Source organism: Dipodomys merriami, unplaced genomic scaffold (genome assembly GCF_024711535.1).
Source record: "Dipodomys merriami isolate MVZ:Mamm:240054 unplaced genomic scaffold, mDipMer1.0.p SCAF_34, whole genome shotgun sequence".
Lineage (NCBI taxonomy): Eukaryota > Metazoa > Chordata > Mammalia > Rodentia > Heteromyidae > Dipodomys > Dipodomys merriami.
The window spans coordinates 5,084,396-5,107,657 of NW_027204937.1; the positions used below are offsets into that span (position 1 = coordinate 5,084,396).

At 39.7% G+C, this 23,262-nt stretch overlaps 1 protein-coding gene across 1 annotated transcript; it reads right to left on the reverse strand.

Annotated features, from left to right (window-relative positions):
- Nucleotides 1–897: 897 nt before the first annotated feature.
- Cyp2j2 (cytochrome P450 family 2 subfamily J member 2) lies at nucleotides 898–22,351 on the reverse strand. Its single transcript, XM_069987047.1, has 9 exons — nucleotides 22,140–22,351; nucleotides 18,603–18,765; nucleotides 14,157–14,306; nucleotides 13,583–13,743; nucleotides 10,562–10,738; nucleotides 8,846–8,987; nucleotides 5,191–5,378; nucleotides 3,808–3,946; nucleotides 898–1,185 (listed from the first exon to the last, which is right to left on the reverse strand). The coding sequence occupies exons 1-9, from the start codon at nucleotides 22,347–22,349 to the stop codon at nucleotides 1,007–1,009; spliced, it is 1,509 nt and encodes a 502-aa protein (XP_069843148.1). The 5' UTR covers nucleotides 22,350–22,351; the 3' UTR covers nucleotides 898–1,006.
- Between the last annotated feature and the right edge of the window lie 911 nt (nucleotides 22,352–23,262).

Sequence of the window (23,262 nt, forward strand, 5' to 3'; positions counted from 1 at the left end):
ACTGAATTTGCAGAATCTCCTTAGTTACCCATCACTGGAAGAATGGATAAACAAAACAAGAGAAAGGGCCAAGGCCATGAAAGTAAAATTGGGATTATTTGGGAGGAGAGGAAGAAGGGAAAGTGGGACAGAGCTAGATAGTATAAGAGAATAATAGAGGGAGTGAATATAAGCAAAATGCATTATATATGTATATGGAAATGACATGATGAAACTCTTTACTATGTACAATATAATGCCCAAGAAAGGGAAGAAAAGTTTTCCACATTTGCTTCTCCAAATATATTCCTTACATCTGGTAACTGGAGTCACATTCTACTGGACCCTGAGTCCATGGCCATAGTCGTGCTTCCTTAGAAACTGCATTAACATGTGCTAATGAATAGGAATCAACCTAACTTGTGACTTCCTGAAGAAGTATGCAAGTCAGTAAAGAAGTAATTTTGTACAGTTCTAACAAGGGGAGAGCTTACAAGGCAGAATGCTGGGGATTCCGCAAAATCTTATTTTAACTATGTTATATCTTTTCACTACTTTGACCTGATCTCTTTCAACAAGTCAGAAGGAAATACATTGCTATGAAAGGCAGAAGAGAAGGAGGCATATAGTAGCTTACATTTTATGCAACACTTTAGGATTTGCAAGCCATGTCAAATGTATTATTTATTTTGGCTGTGAGAGAATTTTCTTTCTTTCTTCCTTTTTTCTTTTAGTCAGTGTGGGGCTTGAACCCAGTGAGAGAACTTTGCTTAAGGAAGGAATTGTCTTTCTTTTTTCACAACTTGTGTGAGAAGATAAATCCTTATCACATAAATAATTTGTCCAGGACCAGTTTGGAGGAAGTAACAAAGCTGGGATTCGCATTCCGTTTCTTACTAGTCAAAGAACTCTGATGGGTGCTCAGAAATATTAGCTTTTATTCTCTCCCCTGACACAAAGACAGGCCCCAGTGGTTTCAGAACCCATGCCTTTTCTTCTCGCCTTTCAAATTCCTTTTCCAGCAGCATCATGCCCTCAGGATTGCGCAAATGAGGTAGCTGGGAGGAGAATGGGGGATGCTCATTCTAGCTTTCAGGCTCAGCTTCTCATTCAGGGGGGGTTTGAATGTAAACCTTTGCAGAAGAGAAGTGAAGAAAATAAACAGTTCAGATCTTGCCAATTGTTCTCCAAGGCAAGCTCTCTTTCCTGCAGAAAAAAATTCAAAACATAAATTAGATTCATAGTGGTTTCTAGGCATTGGTGTTCTTCACTACCTCCTTCAAAACCTAAGCAGACCCTGGGCTTTACAGCCTGCCACTTGATCTTAGTCTGACATCCACCTGGCTTCACTGCAGCACAGATTGTTGATCACCAGGTGTCAAATTCCTTCAGGGGAGAGGCCATGCTGGGGTGAAGGGCAATGGGTATGTAGGGCAATGGATATGAGAAGCTTGAGTCGAGTGGGGGCATCTCCTCTACAGTTGTTCAAACGTCATTCCATGGACAACAATGAAATGAACAGACAGTAAAGCAGAAATAAGACTGCATGGGTTCCTTAAATGGAACTCCAATGTATACGCAATGGAATGTCAGGTTCCTAAAGTATAAGTTACCTTTTTCTGTGCCTATTTCTAACAGAGACATAGAGATGACTTTTTTTAAATTACTGACTTCTCAGATAGGTCTAATGGACACCTGAAAACTAAATAAGGCTTGATGTCTCTGCCTTCATTTCATATCTCTCCTCTTTTATTGATTTTGAGTTATATTCCAGTTCAACTCTGCACATAGACCTGTCAGTCATTTAAAGAGTCTAAAATGGATAGTCCTCCTCATTCATGTGAAGACACCAACGCATTTGTAACTAAGATATTTTCAACAAATTGACAAATGCTATCTTTTACAATGTCCTCTGGCCTGTCCCTGAAGTGGCACCAAGAACTCTTTAATCATTTCCTGATAGCCTCCAAGAACAGAGCAGTCTTGTGGGCAGATTTCATGAGGCAGGAGCTTCTTCATGGGAAACAAATGAAACCCTTCCAGGGTCACAGGTACAAGAGCAAATGAAGATTGCCTCTTGATAGAGGATGAGCAGAAATGCAAAAAGAACTTATTGTTCTATCTCATATTAGCCTAGAACAACTATCAGCCAGCTGACCCTCTAACATCTAAGACAGACCAACCAAAAGCAGCAGAGCCATGTGTCTGACCTCTATGCTTGTGAAGAATCACATGGTCTTACTAACACTTAAGAAGCTTTTACTTGTTTGTAATACAGCAACGTAGTGCCTCTTACATATGGAATAAACCAGTGAAACTCAAAGCAGAAGGGTGGTGTATGAGAAGCTGTGGTTGTCCTAGAAGATACAAGACACAGACTAGAAGTACACAAACTTGAGTTTGGCCCAGTTGTACCAGGTCTTTGGGCATATGATCTTGTAAGGAACAAGTTCTGTCTTACTTTGAGTTAGCTGGTATTAAAGGAAGAAGATAGTAGTCATTTCTCCCTATAATTATAAATGATTGGCTTGCTATGGGATAGTATGAAATAGTTTATTTGCAATGTAAGTCTGTGATCAAGAAGGTGACATACAAGTCTCATAGACACAGACCAGCAAAGACCTTTTGTTATTGATGTTGCCATCTACAAATCACAAGAAAGGTTGCAGTTGTATCTACTCAATTTTTTAGTTGCACACCATAGACATGGACTAACTAGGTATTTTAAACATAATTAACATTAGAAAGGATGGAAGGATCTCTTTAGGAAGTACTTATAGGTCAAAACTGGATCTAGTTAAGCTACTGGCATTTAGTCATTGTTGCATGCCCAAATGGTAAGCAGGTAGTCTCTTTCCTTTGCTGCATCCTGATCTCATTAAAATCAGCTCTATTTCAGTGTAAGTGAGCAGCCTTTAAAGCGAACTTGGACCAGTTGCTGGTGGCTCATACCTGTAAGTCCTAGCTATTCAGGAGGCTGACATCTGAGGATAGTGGTTCAAAGCTAGGCTGGGCAAGAAAGTCTATGAGACTCATCTCCAATTAACCACCAAAATAGCCAGAAGTGGAGTTCTGGCTCAAGTTGTAGAGCACTAGCCTTGAATGAGAAAGTTTAGGGACAGTGCCCAGGCCTTGAGTTTAGATTCAGGAACCAGGACTGGCGGAAGGAAGGAAGGAAGGAAGGAAGGAAGAAAGGAAGGAAGGAAGGAAGGAAGGAACGAACGAACGAACGAAAGAAAAGAGGGAGGGAGGGAGGGAGGAAGGGGAATGGAGGGAGGAGAAAAGGAAGGAAGGAAGGAAGAAAGAAAGAGAGAAAGAGAAAGGAAGAAAGAATGAACAAACAGAGGAAACAGAAAACCTCGAAAAAATCGAGGCAGGGTGGAGTGAGCCTGTAATTCCATTGTTTGGGAGATGGAGACAGGAAGATCCAAAGTTAAAGCTCAGCTTGGCATACATTGTAAATTCAAGGGCAGCCTGGGAAGCATAGGAATAACCTATTTCAAAGATTTAAAGCAAAAACAAACTAAAAACTCTGTAAGGATGGCAGGTGTTCAACTTCCTTTGTGAGACTCAATCAGCGATTGCTGGAAAGAGAACAAGGAGGTCATCTCCATGAATAATGAAGTGTGACAGATTGTAAACTGACTAAGAAGTGAGGCTGGCATGGTCCAAAACAATGTCCAGTGCAAGCAATGATGGTCTGTGACCAACAGCAAATTGGGCGTACTGGACATGGCCATCTGGGGACACCCCAATGAAGACTACTGAGAGAAAAGGAGAGGGTGAAGAAAGAGCCCTGCAGTTTTTCTCATGCCCATCACAACTCACCCATTCCAAAAGGCAGAAAGGCTTCCCTCTTCTTAAACTGTCCATTCTCCAGAAAATGTTCTGGAGTGAAGGTGTCTGGGGTAGCCCACTCCTTGGGGTCCCTGTGTAGTGCAATCATATTAGGGAATATCACAGTGCCCTAGAAGAGGAAGAGGAGAATTAATGCTTGATGCATGGAGCTCACTCATGCAAAGGGTTGGTGTCCCTCTGGCTCTAAAGTCATACCCTGAATTCTCTCCATCCTCATTTTCTGCTTAAATGATTGACCTGCTAGGACCGAATTCTTTTGCAGGACAACTTAGAAGGATGGATTGGAAATGCCTGCTTAGAATCATACCAGGGTAATTAGATAATTGATTCCAGAATGAGTCTTCTCTATAGGTAGTAGAGTAGAAAAAGTATGTTTCCTTCATTCTTCTTCTTCATTCCTTCCCCTCTGGGGCCAAGGACACCATTCCCAGTTGCCATGACAAGTTTAATAGTGCATGCAGATATCTGTCAAAAGGACCTGCTCTTCATTCAGGAACATGAAAAGATTCACAGAGTCACCAGAGTAAGCCATTCCCTCCCACTGCCTCAGCCTATCCCATCAGCAAGGTGGTCCCATTGCTTCACACGTCTCTTAATTCCATCTCCTCAATTCCTGTTTCCCCCTGCTACCCAGTGCATGCACCTCGACAGAGTCCTGCAAGAACCTCATGCCACACAGCCTGCTCTACACAGTGAAAGCAGGTAACTCAGTCAAGTCACTGCAGCCACCTACTCACACTTCAAATTTGGAACACTGTAAAGGATTCCCATCAGTTTGACTGCAAAGTCTCATCAGCCAATCTGCTAGGGACAGTTTTCCCCACTGTATAGGGGGAATTGTGGCAGATTAATTAAAACATATAGAGCTGCTACCTCAACATGGAATCTATGAGTTGGGTTTAAATGCATCTTAGATAAAGACATTAAAGATTTCACATTTTAGTACTCTTGACAAGAATGTCAAGCAGAACTTCCTAAACAGAGCTTGCCAGATCTCACTAGTTTTCAGAGATGCTCTACTAGGCAAACTAAAAAGGGTCTATGGCAAAATCTGACAGAGAATGGCTACCTGCTCAGTACCCTCAGAGATTCACAATGCACTATAGAGTAGTAAGAATACCCAGAAGGAAGACAGCAAAAATATCTCATCTTTGCTGACTGTATTTGACCTGAGAATCTTCCTTCCTCCACAGTGTTAATATCCAACTAAACACATGGAAGAAAACTTGAATAGTGTGAATAAAAGTCTATCACTTTTCCCATCGAAGTTATTTCTTCACACAGGATTACATACAACGTTTCAAGTTCATGGTCTTTGATGAACTCAAAATCCACTATGAGAATGGGAGTTACCCTTGGCAGTTGGTATCCAGTCAAAGTAGTATCCACTGTGACTTCCCTGGGAGCGCCCAAGGGGAAGATATTGCCCATTCTTAGCACCTCATGGATGACAGCATTGGTGTAGGGCATGGACTCTCTGTCTTTCAAGGTAGGTTGCTTCCATGGGCCAACCACTTCATCAATCTCAGCTTGTATTTTTTCTGGAAGGAAAGGGAAAGTCCTTTAACCCTTTCCACTTGTGTGCTTTATTATAGTTTTGCAAGAACATATTGTAAGATCTCAATTGTATTGCAACTTGTGTCCAGACTGCCAAGAAATAAACTAGACCTCAACCCTTAAAAAAACACTGTTTATTACAATTTTCCCTGAGCTTGGTTACAGAAGAGTAGAATAACCAGGATCAGCATGGGAAGCTCATAGTAGGAACTTACTATTTCATGCTTCTATAGCATCATATTGTAAATTGGGTGACTTGTAACTAGTACAAGTTTAGTGGTCATCATTCTTATGCATGGGGAGTTTAAGAATAATTGCCTAGTAGATATGATATGTTGCCTGGTAAGAACCCTCATTTTTACTCATAAAAGTCCTCTTCTTGCCATATTCCCCCAAACTGAAGGAGCAATATAGGTCTCTGATTGATCTTTAATATGGGTATTATTCTTCATATGGGCCAGACATACCACCAAATCTCCATCATTACTCTGATAATTAGATTTCAATGTTTAAGTTTGGTGGCAAGGTCTCAAAAATTCACACCATGGCAGACCTAGAGTCTCAGTTCTCAAGGGGATATATAAGAATGTAAAGTGGGCAGCAAATTTTTACACTATGTTATTCGCTCTACATTATTTTGCACTAAATTATTTCTGTACATTATTTAATTTCATTTTCCTCATCTGAATAGAGCGAATGCATTTACTTCAGCTCAAGGATGTTTTGAGATGTGTGGAAATTGGGATGATGAAAATAACAAATGACAAAATTTGTTAGCTCTTCTCCTATGTTTTCTTCTTTTTTGGGGGAATATGGTAACACAGCTGACACCTGTATTTTTCAGATGGCTTTGTGATATGCATGAAAATATAACTAAGTTCTAGTCAATAGGATGTAAGAAGTGAAGTTTCATTCTTTTTTTTTTATTTTTTTTTATTTTGGTCGTGGGGCCTGAACTCTGGGCCTGGGTGCTGTCCCTCAGCTCTTCAGCTCAAGGTTAGCACTCTACCACTTGAGCCACAGCACCACTTCTGGCTTTTTCTGTTTATGTGGTGCTGAGGAATCAAATGCAGGGGCTCATGTATACGAGGCAAGCACTCTACCACTGAGCCACTTTCCCAGTCCCTGAAGTTTCATTCATGAAGCAAGACTTGAAAAGCAGGATGCTGATTTCCTTCTTTTTTCCCCCTACTGCATGTGGAAATGTAGTTGTCCTGATGAGTCATTTTAGTGCCAAAGGGCATTGTTCTAGACTCCAGAATGCCACATTGAATCAAGATTGAGGGCTGTAAAGAAACAATTCAGATGCTTTTTCCTGAGAGAGAAATCTGTGTCTGTCATTTGCTCTACCTTGAAATTGCATGTCTCATAATTTTTCTTGTTAAAAACTTTTATTTTTGCTGCAGGTTCTCCCAATGTACCTCTGGCTATCCCCAAACCCACAGTCCTCCTGTAATAGTCTCCTAAGTATTAGGGACTCCTGCCCCAGAGGCAGAGACCAACATATGTACCTTGTCTTAACCTTTTTTGTTGTTTTGATTAAAAGAAAAACATCTGGACATGTAGCTCAGGTTAGGCTCAAACTCAGTCCCAACTCAGTCTCCTGAATATTAAGAATCAGAACACTGTTCATTTGAACTATTTTTAGTCTAGAGTTCATATATGTTCACAGAGTTGTACAGTAAACACCAGAACTTCCTCATCTTGTAAGAGTGAAACCTTATAGCCATGAAACAATTCATTTTCCCCTCCACTAACTTGTCACCCTTCTATTTTCCATCTGTATAAACTTAACTATTCTATATAATTTTTTATAGAACTGGGTTTGGTCCTCAGGGCCATGTGTTTGTTAGGCAAGCACTCTATCATTTGAGCCACAACCCTAGCCCTAGATAACACATTCTAGTGGAATACTGCAGTATTATGCTTCTTTGATCAACTTATTTACTTTAGCATACGGTTCTTATGGTTGATTCACAGTTAGCTTTTAACAGTTCGCTACAATGAATATTGCTCTGTGAATATGGGTGTAAACTTCCATCATTCAGAATGTGGAGACTTTATTCCAGAAGCTTGGTATATATCCTAATGTTTTAAACTCTAAAAAATAAATCTTTAGACAAAAATGCATTTGATATCATAACCACACAGGTAAATATACAAATACAAATTATAAAGGGTACATTTATGTGTGTATGTGTTTGTGTGTGTGTGTGTGCGTGCACACACACATACACACAGGTATGCATGCGTGCATACGGTAGTGGAGTTTGCATTCAGGGCCTCATGCTCTCAGAATTTATGCTCAAGACTGGTGCTATACTACTTGAGGCATACCTCCACTTCAGCTTTTTCCTGGTTAATAAGAGATAAGAATCTTACAGACTCTATTGTTTGGGCTGGTGTTACATCTCAATCCTCAGAGTTCAGCTTCTTGAGTAGCTAGGATTACAGACATGAGCTACCAGCACCTGGCTGTTTATGCTTTACATGTAAAAGAATTGAAGCATTATGAACAAATTTATCCTAACTGAGTGGGAAGTACTCTAATCTTCTTGATTCTATTTTTTATTTTAGGGAAAATAATTGGCATTGATCTCCTCAGTGAATTATGACTTGTTAGTAAATTGAACAGCTTGAACAGCTGTGCAGTTACAGTTCCAATCTACTGTCTGGTCAAACTGTTCTAGAACCTGAAGAAAGAAAAATGTTGGGGAATAGCTATTCTCTTTGGAGGAAAGAGGTGTATATAATGTGTGATACACACAGCAATGGAAATGCATTAGGGAAGGACTAGAGGAAGAAAATGCTCATCACTGTTAAGCTCTTAACTTCTTGTAAGAGTGGAGAAAAATCTTAAGGGGGGTATAACTTGAACAGATTTCTGTAGAAAAGGGATAAATCTACTATATGGAGAAAAGGGGAAAGTAAATTCTTGGTTAAAAGGTAGGGATACCAAAACATAGAGGCAGAAATAGGGACAATATAAGAGAATGACATGTAATTTGGAGCTGTCATGTAGAATGGCTAAGGGTAAGGCTAGACAGCACTAGTCTAGGGCATATCAAAGAACATGATAGAACAGACTTAAGAGTTTGAACAGAATGTAGAGGATAATGAAAAGCCATTGTTAAAGGGAGGGGAAAAGTCTAAGTACTTACGTGAGAATGTAACTCTTCCTTGGAAACCTTCACAATACCAATGGTGAAATTACTTCTTTCATGGCTTCTTTCCCTCTCAAGTCTGGGCTTCTTTTGAGCAGGGACTCTCCAATATATATCCTTATCAAAATCCTCATAGAAAATGTGAGGAATTTGGAAATTCCAAAATTCACATCACTCCATGAGTATTATATTTCCCTTCCACTATGCTATTCTTTGTCATATTTCTGAGCGGTGTGGTCCAAGAGCGCCATTCTGTCCTGACCCAGGTACAGTTGCTGCACACATACCTTGGACTTCTTGGTAGAAGCTGACAAACAGAAGACCCCAGCGCAGTATCATGGATGTTGTCTCAGTTCCAGCAGTAAAAAGATCCAGTGTGCAACAGATGAGGTTTTCTTCATGGAAGCTTGAGGTGTTCTTGTCTGTGTGCTAGATAATACAGTGAAGTGTTGATTGGTGCAGTGTATTTCTCATTGCTTCAACACACAGGGGCTTTGCCATTTGGAGAGAATTTGGAAGAAAAGAGCTAATGAAGAAATAATTGAGCACCTTAGGAAACAACACTATAATGCATAGTTTGGGGGTCCAAAGTCTGACAAAAAAACTTCCCTGTGGGTGGATGCAAAGCATGGCTACTATGTTTTTTAAATGCACAGTTTGGAATAATCTATTAGTATAGATGAATGAGAATGGGATGTACATGAGACGGACATGGCTTCCAATTTTAGCAACATTATTTACTAGTTCTTAGACCTAGGATAAGTCATTCCACATTGCTCTGCATCAGTTTATAAAATAACACAGACAGTCATCTCTAACAATGGTATTATTCACTATAGGAGATGCTAAAGACATATAACAAATAATCAACAAATGTTTGTGCTGATACCAGCAAGGATAAAGTGAATTCTTTGATGTAAAACCATTCTGTTTCCCCATTAATCATTTCTGCTTAAAACCGGCATCATTCCATCAATCATGTCTCTATCATTTCATATTGTTTTCCAAAGCTTCATTTGTTAACATTTATCTATGTTCATTGTTCCACATCTATATACCTTATGCTGGTTAAATTTCCTCCTTTGAAGATAAAACTTAATTAATATGCCAGTAGGGTAATAAAAGAGATGAGAGAAATTCTCTATCCTGCCCAACAGGAGGAACTCATAAACTCATGAGCCAAAGATGACATTGATTCCGTGTTGCACATTAATTAGCCAAAAAACCATTAGTCTCTTAGATCTATTTGTTTTCCTCGGTGGGAATTGAGAACTAAAGTGGGTACTTGGCTTCCTACCCAATAATAATAAAACAAAGCTCTAAGACTCCTGTGATTTTTCTGTGTGCATATAAGAGCAAAGAGGAGAGGAGTGGATGATTTCTTTTTTAAAAAAAGGTAGCACCACAAACAAAATGCCTATCAGTCTTTATCATTATTTGGAATAGCTTCAGCAATTTTTAGGTAATGGTATTCTGAATTTCTGAAATTCTTACCTTTTAATTTGAAATTCAAACTACTTTTAGTAATCATCCACAAAAATGTCCACACCCTGTGCATGTTACCTGATATACCAAACAGGACTTTGCAGATATGATTAAGTTAAATGTCCTACAATAGGAATTATTCTTATAGGAGTGAGGCAAGTTAATCAGAGCCAGAGAGAGAAGACACAAATGAAATCAGAGATTAGGGAAGAGAGAAGGCACTATACTACTACTGAAGAAAGAATGTGAGCTAAACCAAGGAAAATCATCTTTGAAGCAAGAAAATTAATGGAACAGATTCACCATAGAGCTTCCGAAATAAGCTACTTGACCAATGCCTTAACTTTAACCTAGTGAAACGGACTTTGGATTTGGTTACCTGGTTTGATAAGAAAACAAATCTGTGCTATTTTAAGCAACTAAGCTAATACTAACTTGTTGCAATTGCAAGTAGAAACTAACATAGCACTATTTCTTCTTTATGAATAAAATTTTGGAAACATTTGTTTTTCACCCACTTTTGCCATTTCATTGAGGTAAGCATCAATGAGGTCTCTCGGTTCAGCAGGATTCCAGTCTTCTTTGTGTTTTTCAATCACACGAGAAACAAACAATTTCAGTTTTTCCCAGTTGGAGAAGAGAGTCTGGTGTTGTCCAGGAAGGAATTTCATTATCCATGGGAAGATATCATAGAGCTAATTGGGGAAGAAAATGAAACAAAATCATGCACTATGGTACCATTTTCTACTTTTAAAGACAGAATTCTGCCTGTTTTACTAAACTGTCTAAACTTTAGAGTAATCCTTGATTTCTCTTTTCTCACTTACTTCTCTGTTAAACATTTGCGTTCCCTCATGCCAAATATACTGTGCTTCAGACTACTTCTCCACACCCCAGTTGCTCCCCTCATCTCTGATCTGGATGCTGTCTAGTGTTCATTGGATTCTTGATTGGATTTGTGATGTTATCACAGCTTATTTTCTATTGGGTTTTCAGAAGAAGAATAATATAACCGCAGGACTTCCGTTCTTGACTCATAATCCTCAATGACATTCTATCATACTTGTCTTATATCATTCTTCATGCTCATAAGCCCTTGATAGCATGTCTCTGAGGACCTGTCACCTCCTTTCTGTCATTTTTATGCTGAATAGTTGAACCACCTTGGTTGTAGATCACACTGCTGACCGTTTTAGGACTTTGTGGTTGCTATTAGTTACCTCTGAAATCAGTATGACAACATGGGTCTGTCAGTAAACAGAATACTTCATTTATTGTGTGTGTTTGTTATATTGCATCTCACCTGACTTATTTATGCACCTACATCTACGTTTTCTTCCTCCTGATCTGGTTCTTCCGGTCTTCCTGGGTATTTGGTTTTATAGACAGCTACATAGAGGGATGCCTCAAAAGTAAATTAGAAGAAATCACCCCATGGCAGGGGTGGGAGGAAGAGAGAGAGAGAGAGAGAGAGAGAGAGAGAGAGAGAGAGAGAGAGAGAGAGAGAGAGAGAGAGAGACAGAGAGAGACAGAGACAGAGACAGAGACAGAGACAGAGACAGAGACAGAGACAGAGACAGAGACAGAGACAGAGACAGACAGACAGACAGAGAAACAGAGAGACAGAGAGACAGAGAGAGAGACAGAGAGAGAAAGAGAGAGAAAGAGAGAGAGAGAGAGAATAGAAGAGGTATGGGATTTTTTTAAAGTAATGTTACAGAAAATAACCGAGCAGATGAAAACTTTGAAAAATAATTAGTGACATTTGTTTCAAAGTACACTTCAGGAAAGAAAATATCATTAGACTTCAGAAAAGGAAATACTACTGGACAAAAAGACTAAGTTTTTATAGATATTCCTTTTCATTAGAAAAACATCAATGTAAGTGGGTATTCAAGTAGAAATGTAACTATGTCAAGGTAAAAATTGAGAGAAACGTAAGAAGCAGCATCTACCTCCCATCTTAGCAGGAAATATCAAACCTGAAAAATCTTGCCAGAACAATTACAATTTAGATGTCTTAAATTTGCTGCAAAAATGGAAATGAAAAGCAGTAGCACCACAGAGAAACAAATGAGGTAGGGTTAGCTGTGTGCTATACTCACAGTATGGGAATATACTGTGAGTGATTCAGGACTGTGTTTTTGCTACTTTTATATATATTTACAACTTTCAAAACTAGTGGGTCCTCTCCTAACTGAAACAATGTTTTTAATAATGTACAGACAGTGATTCAAAACTGAACCTCCTAACCAGGATTAAAAAATATGCACATGTGCTGGGCGCCGGTGGTTCACGCCTGTAATCCTAGCTACTCAGGAGACTGAGATCTGAGGATGGTGGTTCAAAGACAGCCCAGGCAGGAAAGTCCATGAGACTCTTATCTCCAAGTAACCACCAGAAAACTGGAAGTGGTGCTGTGGCTCAAGTGGTAGAGTGCTTGCCTTGAGCTGAAGAGCTGAGGGACAGCGCCCAGGCCCAGAATTCAAGCCCCATGACAGACAGAAAAAAATCCACATGTGTGCATGCACCCATTTACACATGTCCATATGGAAGTACTGAGGTAGCTTCAGTCACCAACCTAGTGAAAGAAAAAGTCCAGAGGGCTAAACTCAGTACTTGACTTCACTTTTCCTATAACAGTGTTTTCCAAATTGAGTAATGTAACTGAGAGAAAAAGAAACTGAGTAGAGTTTTATTTATTTTATTTTTAAATAATGAGATTTGAACTCACAATTTTGTGATTACTAGATAATACTCTACTGTTTGAGCCATTCCTCTAGCTGGTTTTGCTCTGGTTATATATATATATATATATATATATATATATATATATATATATATATATATATTTATTTATTTATTTTTGTTCTGGTTATTTTTGACATTTTGGTCATGCTTTGTATCCAAATCTGGGCCTTGATCCTCCTATTTATGCTAGCAATTGCTTCTGAATCACTGGCATGAACCACTACTGCTTAGTTGAGTAGAGTTTTTGATAGAATAAAAATTTTTAATGTATATAAATTAAGGTATAGGACCCATCAATAAGTGTGGTCCAAGTAGAGTGGCACATTTTACAATGTACTTCTAGTCTACACTAAAAATCCCCATAAAACTAGTAGAGATCAATTGTAAAATGAGTTGCTGAGCTAAGAGTTCACTCAGAAGGTTCATGTGGAGAAGGGGGAAACAAATGTTCCAAGGGTCTTAGAGAGAGAATCGCAACCAATAACCATATTGTTCTTTTTAAAACACCAGTCTAGGTGAATATAGATAGATCCTGTAAAAAAGCTAGCATTTCTCATGAATATTAGGAATGCTTTTGGTAGTCATAATTATTCAATGAAATTATAAACAGATGGATTTTTACAAAACTCTGTGTTCAATTCAATTTTAAGATATTTAATTTAGGTTGGAAAACTCCCCATTTCCCCAATACCCCTAGCCCCAGCCCCAGCAAACAAAACCCAGGAAAAACCTATGTCTGAATCAGCAACAATATCCTTCATCAAGAAGTAGGAAGACAAACTACTTACCTGGCAGTGCAGTGATGCCTCCAAACACATGATCTCATCCAATGTCTTCAGCAGCTCCTGAAACTGATCATCCTGATAGTCAAATCGCTCCCCAAAAGTGATGGAACAAATTATGTTGGAAACTGCATTGTTGACCATGAAGTGTGGGTCAAAAGGCTGTCCTAGACAGAATAAGGAAGAGATCCATTACATTGGGTTTTTGTTTCCATTCTTTATAAGAATCTCGTCTATATAAGGGGTACCTATCAGAGAACCACGTAAGAGGTTCTGGCCGTAACACATTAACAGTATCTGGCATCTTGTAAGAACTTAGTCAATGCTAGTCAAGTCAAATTGATGCTTGTTTTTATAAGTGCATTCAGCAGTGCATTTAATATACTTTTAATGTGTTTAATATTAACAATCTCAGGACAGGATCACTGATTTAGATGTTCATGTTTCTGTCTTCAGTATCTAGCTCACTGTCAGATACTAGGACCTGCGCAGTAAGTTTACTAACCAAGGCAGTAAATATGTAACGGTTCAATGAATGGATGGCCAACAATGGCCTGCACCTGTTTTGTGGTATACTCACCTTTCTCATTTTCTATGGCTTCACCAAGGTGCTGGGCTTCCTCCTGAATGCGTCGCTCCAAGCTTTTCTTTCCTAAACCAAAGTTCCTTAGTGTTGCCAAGGTGAATCTTCTTTGTTCCTTCCATATCTGGCCATTGGACATGATCAATCCTGGGATAAAGAACACCAACATTATAGCATATCAATTCTGGTGTATCATTGGCAAAGCCAGGTGCCAGTAGCATGTGCCTGTAATTCTGGTTACTCAGGGTGTTGAAATCTGAAGATTATGTTTCAGTGCTAGCCTAGACAGAAAAGACCATGCCACTCTTCTCTCCATTTAACCAGCAAAAAGTCAGAATTGGAGATGTGGTAAAGTGCCATACTTGAGTAGAAAAAGCTCAATGATGGCAACCATGCCCTGAGTCTAAGCCCCAATATCAGCACAACAGCAACAACAACCCTTACTCCTCCTACCAAAAAAAAACAAACAACCCTTAGCAAATTAAATATAAACATATGCCAAATGGAAAAAGAGGGGCTATAAGGGACCTAAAACAATTCAGAGAAATAATGACTATGCACATAATGGCTAACATTTACTGGCAGCTTGCAACCTAGGGGTTTTTAGTATTTTCATTTCTTACTTAAGTCCATAAAATTCTACAGGTTAATTACCACCCCAAGGGCACATTTTCTCTAATGATAAAATTGAGGAAAGTGATTGTAGAGTAATATAAACTTCACTAGTGCATATACTTAGTAGCTAGCTAAGTAAGAGTTCAAATCCAAGTCTCTGAGAGTTTTGATTAGTGGTCACATAAGTATAGTTTATTGTTTATGTTGATTCAAACACAAGGGATGGAGGCACTCATGAAGCATTACCTTTCAAATCATTACCATTAAGGAGGTATGGCAAGGCTTTCTAGGAGAGATCCTATCTAAGGAAGACCTTATACACTGAAGATATAACTCAAGGAAACAAGAAGATGAAGATTTCAAATAGAACAGCTGAAAAAATGTGGAGGAACATCCTGAGAAGCTCAGCCAATCATCATTTGTTCCATGGCCCAGATAATACGAAGCTGCTTCTCATTTCTTTATTTTGAGAGCACTCCTTGATACCTTTAAACATCTTCCTGGGCCTATATGATTCCAATAAAATGGGATTTTTATTAAATACTTTTTTATTGTAAAAATAGTGTCCAGCGGAGTTACAGTTACATGAGTAAGGTAATAAGTACATTTCCTATCAATCATTGTTACCTCCTCCTTTGATTTTCCCTTACCAACCTTTCCCTCCCCACCTCCCTAACTCCTCCCTTCCTCCCTACAAGTTGTAAAGTTCATTTTCAACAGAGTGTCTTGTACATCTCATTGTTACAATGAGTCGACCTGTATCCCTATTTAAGCATTTTGTTTTTTCCCTTCCCCTCCCCAAATTAGAAAAGTGTACATACAAGATGCAGGACACCAGAATCAAATACAGTGAAAACAGGAGTTATATCATAGGAGAAGAACATACAAAAGAAACAAAAAAATCACATAGTTCATTATAAGTATTTTAAAAACAATAGCAAGAAAAAAACCCACTTATGTTCCTGTCTTGGGGTTCATTTCACTTAACATCATCTTATATGGTCATATGTAAATAGCTTTTGACCTTTTCTGCTTATCCTAGACACATACTAGTTATTGCAAATAAGGGAAATCATGGGACCTATGTTTCTTTGGGCCTGGCTTACTTCACTTAATATAATTTTTTCCAAGTCTTTCCATTTCCTAACAAATGGGGCAATGTCATTCTTTCTGATGGAGGTATAGAATTCCATTGCATGCATACACACACACACACACACACACACACACATTCTTGATCCATTCATCTACTGAGGGGCATCTGGGCTGGTTCCATATCTTAGCTATGGTAAATAAGGCTGCAATAAACATAGTTATGCTGGTAGCTTTAGTATGGTCTTGTTTGTGATCACTTGGGTAAATGCCCAAAAGTGGGATTGCTGAGTCATAGGGGAGTTCTATGTGGAATCTTTTGAGAAACGTCCATATTGCTTTCCAAAGTGGTTGAACAGGTTTACACTCCCACCAACAATGCAGTAAGGTTCCCTTTTGGCCACATCCCCTCCAGCATCTGTTGTTATTAGATTTCTTGATTATAGCCATTCTAACTGGGGTGAAGTGGAATCTCAATGTTGTTTTGATTTACATTTCTTTTATGGCTAGAGAAGTTGAGCATTTCTTCATGTGTCTATTGGCCATCCTTCTTTCCTCTTCAGAGAAGTTTCTAAGTCTTTAGCCCACTTATTTATTGGGCAGTTGTTTCTTTGAGGATTTGTTTTTGGGAGATTTAATTTTTTGAGTTCCAGGTATATTTTAGATATAAAACCCTTGTCCGTTGTATGGCTAGTGAAGATCTCAATCCATGGGCTTTCTATTGTTCTTGCTAGCTATGTCCTTTGCCATGCAGAAGCTTTGCAGTTTCATACAATCTTATTTGTCCAAACTTTCTTTGATTTGTTGGGTTTCTGGGTCTCTATTAAGAAAATTTCAGCCTGTGTCAATGAGCCCTAGAGTTTCTCCTATTCCTTCCTGTAATGTTTTCAGGATGTCTGCTTTGACTCTGAGGTCTTTGATCCATTTCGGGTTGATTCTGGTGCAGTGTGATATATAAGGGTCTAGCTTTAGTTTTCTGCAGCTGATTAACCTATTTTGCCAGCACCATTTGCTGAAGAGGCTGTCTTTCTTCCATTCTATTTTTTTTTTAGCTCCCGTATTGAAGATTAGGTGGCTATAGGTCTGTGGGTTTATTTCTGGGTCTTCAGTTCTATTCCATTGGTCCTCAGGTCTGTTCTTGTGCCAGTACCAAGCTGTTTTGATTATTACAGCTTTGTAGTAGAATTTGAAATTTGGTATTGATATTCCTCCAGCACTGTTCTTTCTGTTAAGAATCGTTTTTGCTATTTGACATCTTTGATTGTTCCATATGAATTTTTGAATTGCTTCTTCTATGTCAGTGAAGAATGACGTTGGAATATTGATAGGTATCGTATTGAATTTGTAGATCGCCTTTGGGAAATGGCCTTTCTTATTAAACCCAGAAAGCCCTATCTAACTCACATCATGTGTTCCTTCAGAAACTTTGGAATCTCTTTGTAGAAACACTCAATTCTGATAGAGCTCAGGATCACATATTTCCAGATTTTCTCCCTAATCCTCTACCACCAACCTTTCTTATTTCTGCTAGTTAGTTTTCTTACATAAAATCTTGAAATGATGGAGATCTTTTACATTATGTCCAGGCAATGGGGCAAGGTGATGGATGAGAAATGTCTACCATTTCTATTCTGAGAATGAGAAAAGTTTGGTAACACAGGAGAAATTAGATTCATTAGAGATACTCTGGTTCCCTATGTTGATGGTTGGGTGGGTTAGTGCCCTCATCCCAAAACTCTCTCTTAAAAGCAAAAATAGGCGAACCCAAAATTAGCATACAGAAAGAAAATTTTAAAAACCAAGACAGAAGTTAATGAAATGGAGTCTAAAAAAAAACTGTACTAAGAATCAGTGCAACAAAAGATGATTCTAGTGGCATACACAGCTGGAATGGTGTGCCACCAGACACAACATACTGGGGCCACTACCACCACATTTTGTCACCACTGCCACCACTGCAACAGCCATGAGCACAGCGAGCCTTGAGCTGCTAGCTTCTGATCCAGTTGCCCCTAGTCGTGCTCTTCCTACCTGCACAGACCCTCAGGCCCACTCAGCTCTACCACCATCATAAATGCACAATACCCAGTGTCAAAATGGGACATGGAGTATCCTAAGGCTAAAAACTCTCTCTGAAGAATAATTAATAAGCAAAAATGACTTCAGTGGTAGAGGTTCTAAATCAAAACCCCTGTACCACACACACACACACACACACACACACACACACACACACACACACACACACACACACACACACACACACACACACACACACACACACACACACGAAAAAGAAATAAATAAAAATAATGCTTAGGTAGATGATCAGAGTCTTGGTTCCAGCTTTTAAATGTGTTACGTTATTTCATGGTAGTTTTAAGTAGTCATGCCAGTCTGTTCTTGCATGGACTGCAAGGCTGGAATTCCCTGGGTGGTGAGGCCATATAAACAGGGAATAAATAACTAGAGACGACAGAAGGAAGCAGTCACAGATTCATCTTCTGAGAGAAGAAGCTTGGAAAGGGAAAGAAGAAGAGAGAACCTATTCCTCCCAATAGAACTGGGTAATACGGTTATTTCCTCATCAAAGTATGCAGAAGGATTTGGGGCAGGACATAGATGTCCTCAGCTGGCAGCTGGGAGCTGAGGATGGTAGAGAACTATAAACACAGACGTGCTCTTAACAGATCATAGAACTTCCAGTACACGCTTTACTGTGACAAAGAAGCTTACCGTACTTATGAAAGGTACGTTCTCTGTGAGCGGAGATAGGACGGTTCACAAAGTTTTGTTCCATGTGACCACATACTTCTTTGATTAAGGGCAGTCCTGTTATAACCACGGAAGGTATAAGACCCAAATCCAGGCTTAAAAGGTTCCCATATTTTTTCACGTACTGAAAAATAGTAAAATAGTAAAAACTGAATGTGTTTATATCTTATGTTCAAGGATAGTTGTCAGGTGTGTAGCTAAAGGAGCTCATGTTGTGTTCATGTGTGTGTGGAAGGGTGCACCTTAGTCTCATTCAAGGCTGTTTGAACACAATTATGTATGATCATGTGCACATGCGTGTGCTCCTGCTCACAATAATGGCTTTATAAATATTCTCTTTAGAGAGGCTAACTGTGCAGAAAAATGGGTAAGGCATAGCAGACAATGACAATTACTATAGTGATGGTGTGGTAGAATTTAAAATTTTAAGGGAGGGTACTTTATCAATGAGCCTCCAGAAATGGTAGAATTAAAGAAATTCTACCAGAGCCAGAGACCAGAGTGGGTGATAGGTCTGATAAAGCATGTCTGACACACAACCAACATCTGGTACAACAGCTGGAACCTAGCATTTACATGTATCACAACAATTAAAAGTCAGGCAACATTGGCTCATGCCAGTAACCTTAGTTACACAGAAGGCTGAAATCTGAGGATCATGGTTCAAAACCAGGCTGGGCAGGAAAGTTCATGAGACTCTTATCTCCTACTAACCACCAAAAAGCCACAAGCAGAGCAGTAGCTCAAGTGGTAGAGCACTAGCCTGGCGCACAAAAGCTCAGGGACAGCACCCAGGTTGTGAGTTCTATTCCCAGGACTGGCACACACGACTGTGTGTGCCTGTATGTGTGTGTGTGTGTGTGTGTGTGTGTGTACATAAATCTGATGGAAGGCCTATCAAGTTTTTAGTACTAATATGTCCTAAGTGAAAGAATATAAATTTAATTGTAATTAAATTAATCATTTAACTCAATTTGCTTTACAGTAAAAATTATAAAAATGCAGCAGATGAGGGTAGACCTTTTTAATTCTACTCCCCTGTAGTACCAACAGCACCTTATTCTGAAGGCTTCTGTTTTATATTTTCATTACTCCTGTGAGAGTGGCTTACACAAAGTATAGAGTCCCAGGCTAGCTCTATAGAAGGCTAATAACCTAGAGCAGACAGTCAGAAACTCACCAGGCTACCCGATAAAGGAAAAAATATAGACAGTACCCAGAGACAGTTCCATAACATGATATACAAAATATCCAGTAGATACTATAATCCAAAATAAGTCTCCTTACTGTGTAATAGTATTGGAGCATCTATCTTAATCAGACAAAACACAGTTTGGAATTACAGGATAATAAATACTTTAATAATGAATAATTAAAGTAGCTGTTTTTAAAATGTTTTAATAAAAATTGCTGAAACAATTGAGACAAAATGTTTCTTCTCAAGAAGAAACAAGATACACAGATGAGACAAAAGGAAATTTAGAGCAGAAAAATACAATAAACTAAGCACTACAAAATAGCTCAATAAAAAGTAGTAATGCCAAATATGAGTGAAAGTGAAGAGAGATTAATAGAAAATATCTGATCTGAACAACACAGAGAAAATGAATTGGAAACAACAGGGTCTAAGCCTGAGTGGTATTTGTCCCAATATTAAGAAATCTCACAGTTGTGCTCATAGAGTACAAAAGTTCCATGAAGAATATAAGAATAAACATTGTGTGTGTGTGTGTGTGTGTGTGTGTGTGTGTGTGTGTGTGTGTGTGTGTGTGTGTGTGTGTGTGTGTGTGTGTGTGTGTGTGTGTGTGTGTGTGTGTGTGTGTGTGTGTGTGTGTGTGTGTGTGGTCCTAGGGCTTGAACTCAGGACCTGTGTACTATACCTGAGTACAAAAGTTCCATGAAGAATAAACATTGTGTGTGTGTGTGTGTGTGTGTGTGTGTGTGTGTGTGTGTGTGTGTGTGTGTGGTCCTAGGGCTTGAACTCAGGACCTGTGTACTATACCTGAATTTCTTTAGCTCAAGGCTAGCTCTCTATTACTTGAGCCACAGCTCCATTTCTGGCTTTTTAATTTTTTTAAAAAAAATTATTGGAGATACGAGCCTCACAGACTTTTCTGTCAGGGCTGGCTTCGAACCATGATCCTTAGATCTCAGCTTCTTGAGTAGCTGGGATTACAGGTAAAAGCATCTAGTGCCTGGTAGAAAACTATTATCATGCATCATTAAATGAACCTTGATATATTTAAAACAATTGAAATCATATGCAGTATATTTTCTGACCATAATGAATTATACTAGAAATCATTAACAGAACAATAATAGGACAATATCCAATAACATTTTCATGAGCAAGGCAGAGTTTTAGGAGTTTAACTTTATCATTCTGTGAATAATTCTTCAAGTAGTACCACCACTGACTGTTTCTGTCCTCGTGGGATAGAATGTTGTCCCTGCATATGCAAAGACATTGGCAATGTTCAAAACACCCTGTGCCTTACTAGGGATAGGGAACCATTACTGGGTCTTGCACAGACTCCACCCTGTTGAATATTTCCTATTGAATCTTCCTAAACATCAGCTAATGTCTCTCCAAGATGTTGGTGCTGAGAGGCAGAATGGTCAGCTGAGGAATCTTGAATACATTTAGATGTTTGAGAGAGCATCAAAGAGTAGGTAGGAGTCCTGAGAGATAGGAAGTGCTGGGCTGGAGATGTTTATATAGGGGGATAGAGGCTAGGTAAGAAGGGTCCCAGCACTGCTAAAAAACGTGAACCCCACTTGTAGGCAGTGTGTATGGCACTGAGAAAGTTGTAGGTTAGGACTAATTTTCAAGTGATTTCTTTCTTTTTCTTTTCTTTTCTTTTTTTTTTTTTTTTTTTTTTGGTTGGTCATGGGACTTGAACTCTGGCCCTGGACACTGTCCCTCAGCTCTTCAGCTCAAGGTGAGCTCTCTACCACTTGAGCCACAGAGTCACTTCCGGTTTTCTGGTGGTTAACTGGAGATAAGAGTCTCATAGACTTTCCTGCCCAGGCTGGCTTTGAACTGTAATCCTCAGATCTCAGCCTCCTGAGTAGCTAGGATTACAGGTGTGAGCCACCAGGGCCTGGCTACAAATCACTTCTTTCTTTAGGAATCACTGCAGAGGGGTCTGGGGAGAGGCCAGAGGTCTAGGGGCTCAGTCACTGGAGGGAAATAATTCAGCTGAGCAATGAGAGGATTTAGATATCTCTCATTTATAGAGGGTGGAGCCCCGCAGAACAAAGTGTACTTAAGGATAATAACCTAGGACGAGGTAATCACATTGTAAGATGAGTCAACACAACACGGTTTAGCAAGATAGCACACAATTAAGGGCCTTAAAGGAAAGAACATATCTGTCAGACTTAAATAGTAAGCACAGAATTCCAGAGCAGCACTAGAAAGAGCAGGTAGATCCATTGACAGGCCAGGAAGAGGGGGCTCCAAGCAGGTTCGCAGGTGGCCAGTCGCCTTCCTACCTGCTGAAGTTGCAATTCCACTTTCTTCAAGTCTAAGTGAAGTAAGTGGCCCACAAAAGGCAGGCGCCTGGGCCCTGGTGGGTAGTTTTTTGGTCGCTGGCTCTTGAGGAAGTCAGCAAGGAAAAGAAAGATGACAGTCCCCAGCAGGAGAGTCTGCAGATGGAGAGTGGCCCAGAAGGCAGCCACCAGGGAGCCCAGGCCTGCCAACATGGCTGTGAAGTCCACAGGCTCCTCTGTGTCTGCCCTGTCACCACCCAGGAGCTCCTAACTTTTCCTCTTCCACTTCTGGCCACGCCCCCTCTATACTTAGCTTCTCCCCACCACACCCCACCTCTCACAGCCAAGCTCCTCTGGCCTTGCAGGGTCCATGTCCTCCTGCCACTCCAGTTGCTGCTGTCTGCAGGGCAGCCTCCTCCCATTTGTCCTCAAGCAGGATTCTCCACTCCACCATGCATTGCATGGGCCTGCTCTGGCCTTACCCTAGCGCCCCAGGACTCTCTGAACCTTCTCTTTTTCTTTCTCCTCCAAGGTCCTCCTCTCCCAACAGCATCCTGTCTACCTCTCTGCTTACCAGCTCAGTCCTGTATTTTGTATCCCCAGGAAGAACCCACACTGAGCCCCGAAACGCCAACTAAGGGATTGTTTTGATCGAATTGACTGTCCATCTTTCTCCCCAACATTGCGGTGTATGACATAGGACATAAGATTTCCAGACATCTCAGATATTTCAGTTGCTTTTTTCCAATCATCATCTTGCTCAGAGATTGCAGTCTGCCTGGTGACAACAGATTTTTACATCAATCAGCCCCCCTACAGCCCCCCCCCAATTACACATCTCAGGAAAACAGAGGTTAAATCTGGAGGGCAGCATACAGCTACAAGCCCAATACTTAGGAGATGAAGGTAGGAGGATTTCAAGTTCTACACCATCCAGAGCTCTTAACAGTATTCTTACAAACAAAGAAACATTACTTTTTTTAAAGAATAGAAAAGGAAAGAAGAAATTGGGAAACAGGTTCAATATTAAGTAGTATATGGTGGTGAATTTGTGGGCAGAAACATCCCAAGAGGGGCTGTGATTCGAAGTTTTTTTTTCAAGATTACAGAGCATTGCATTAAAGTC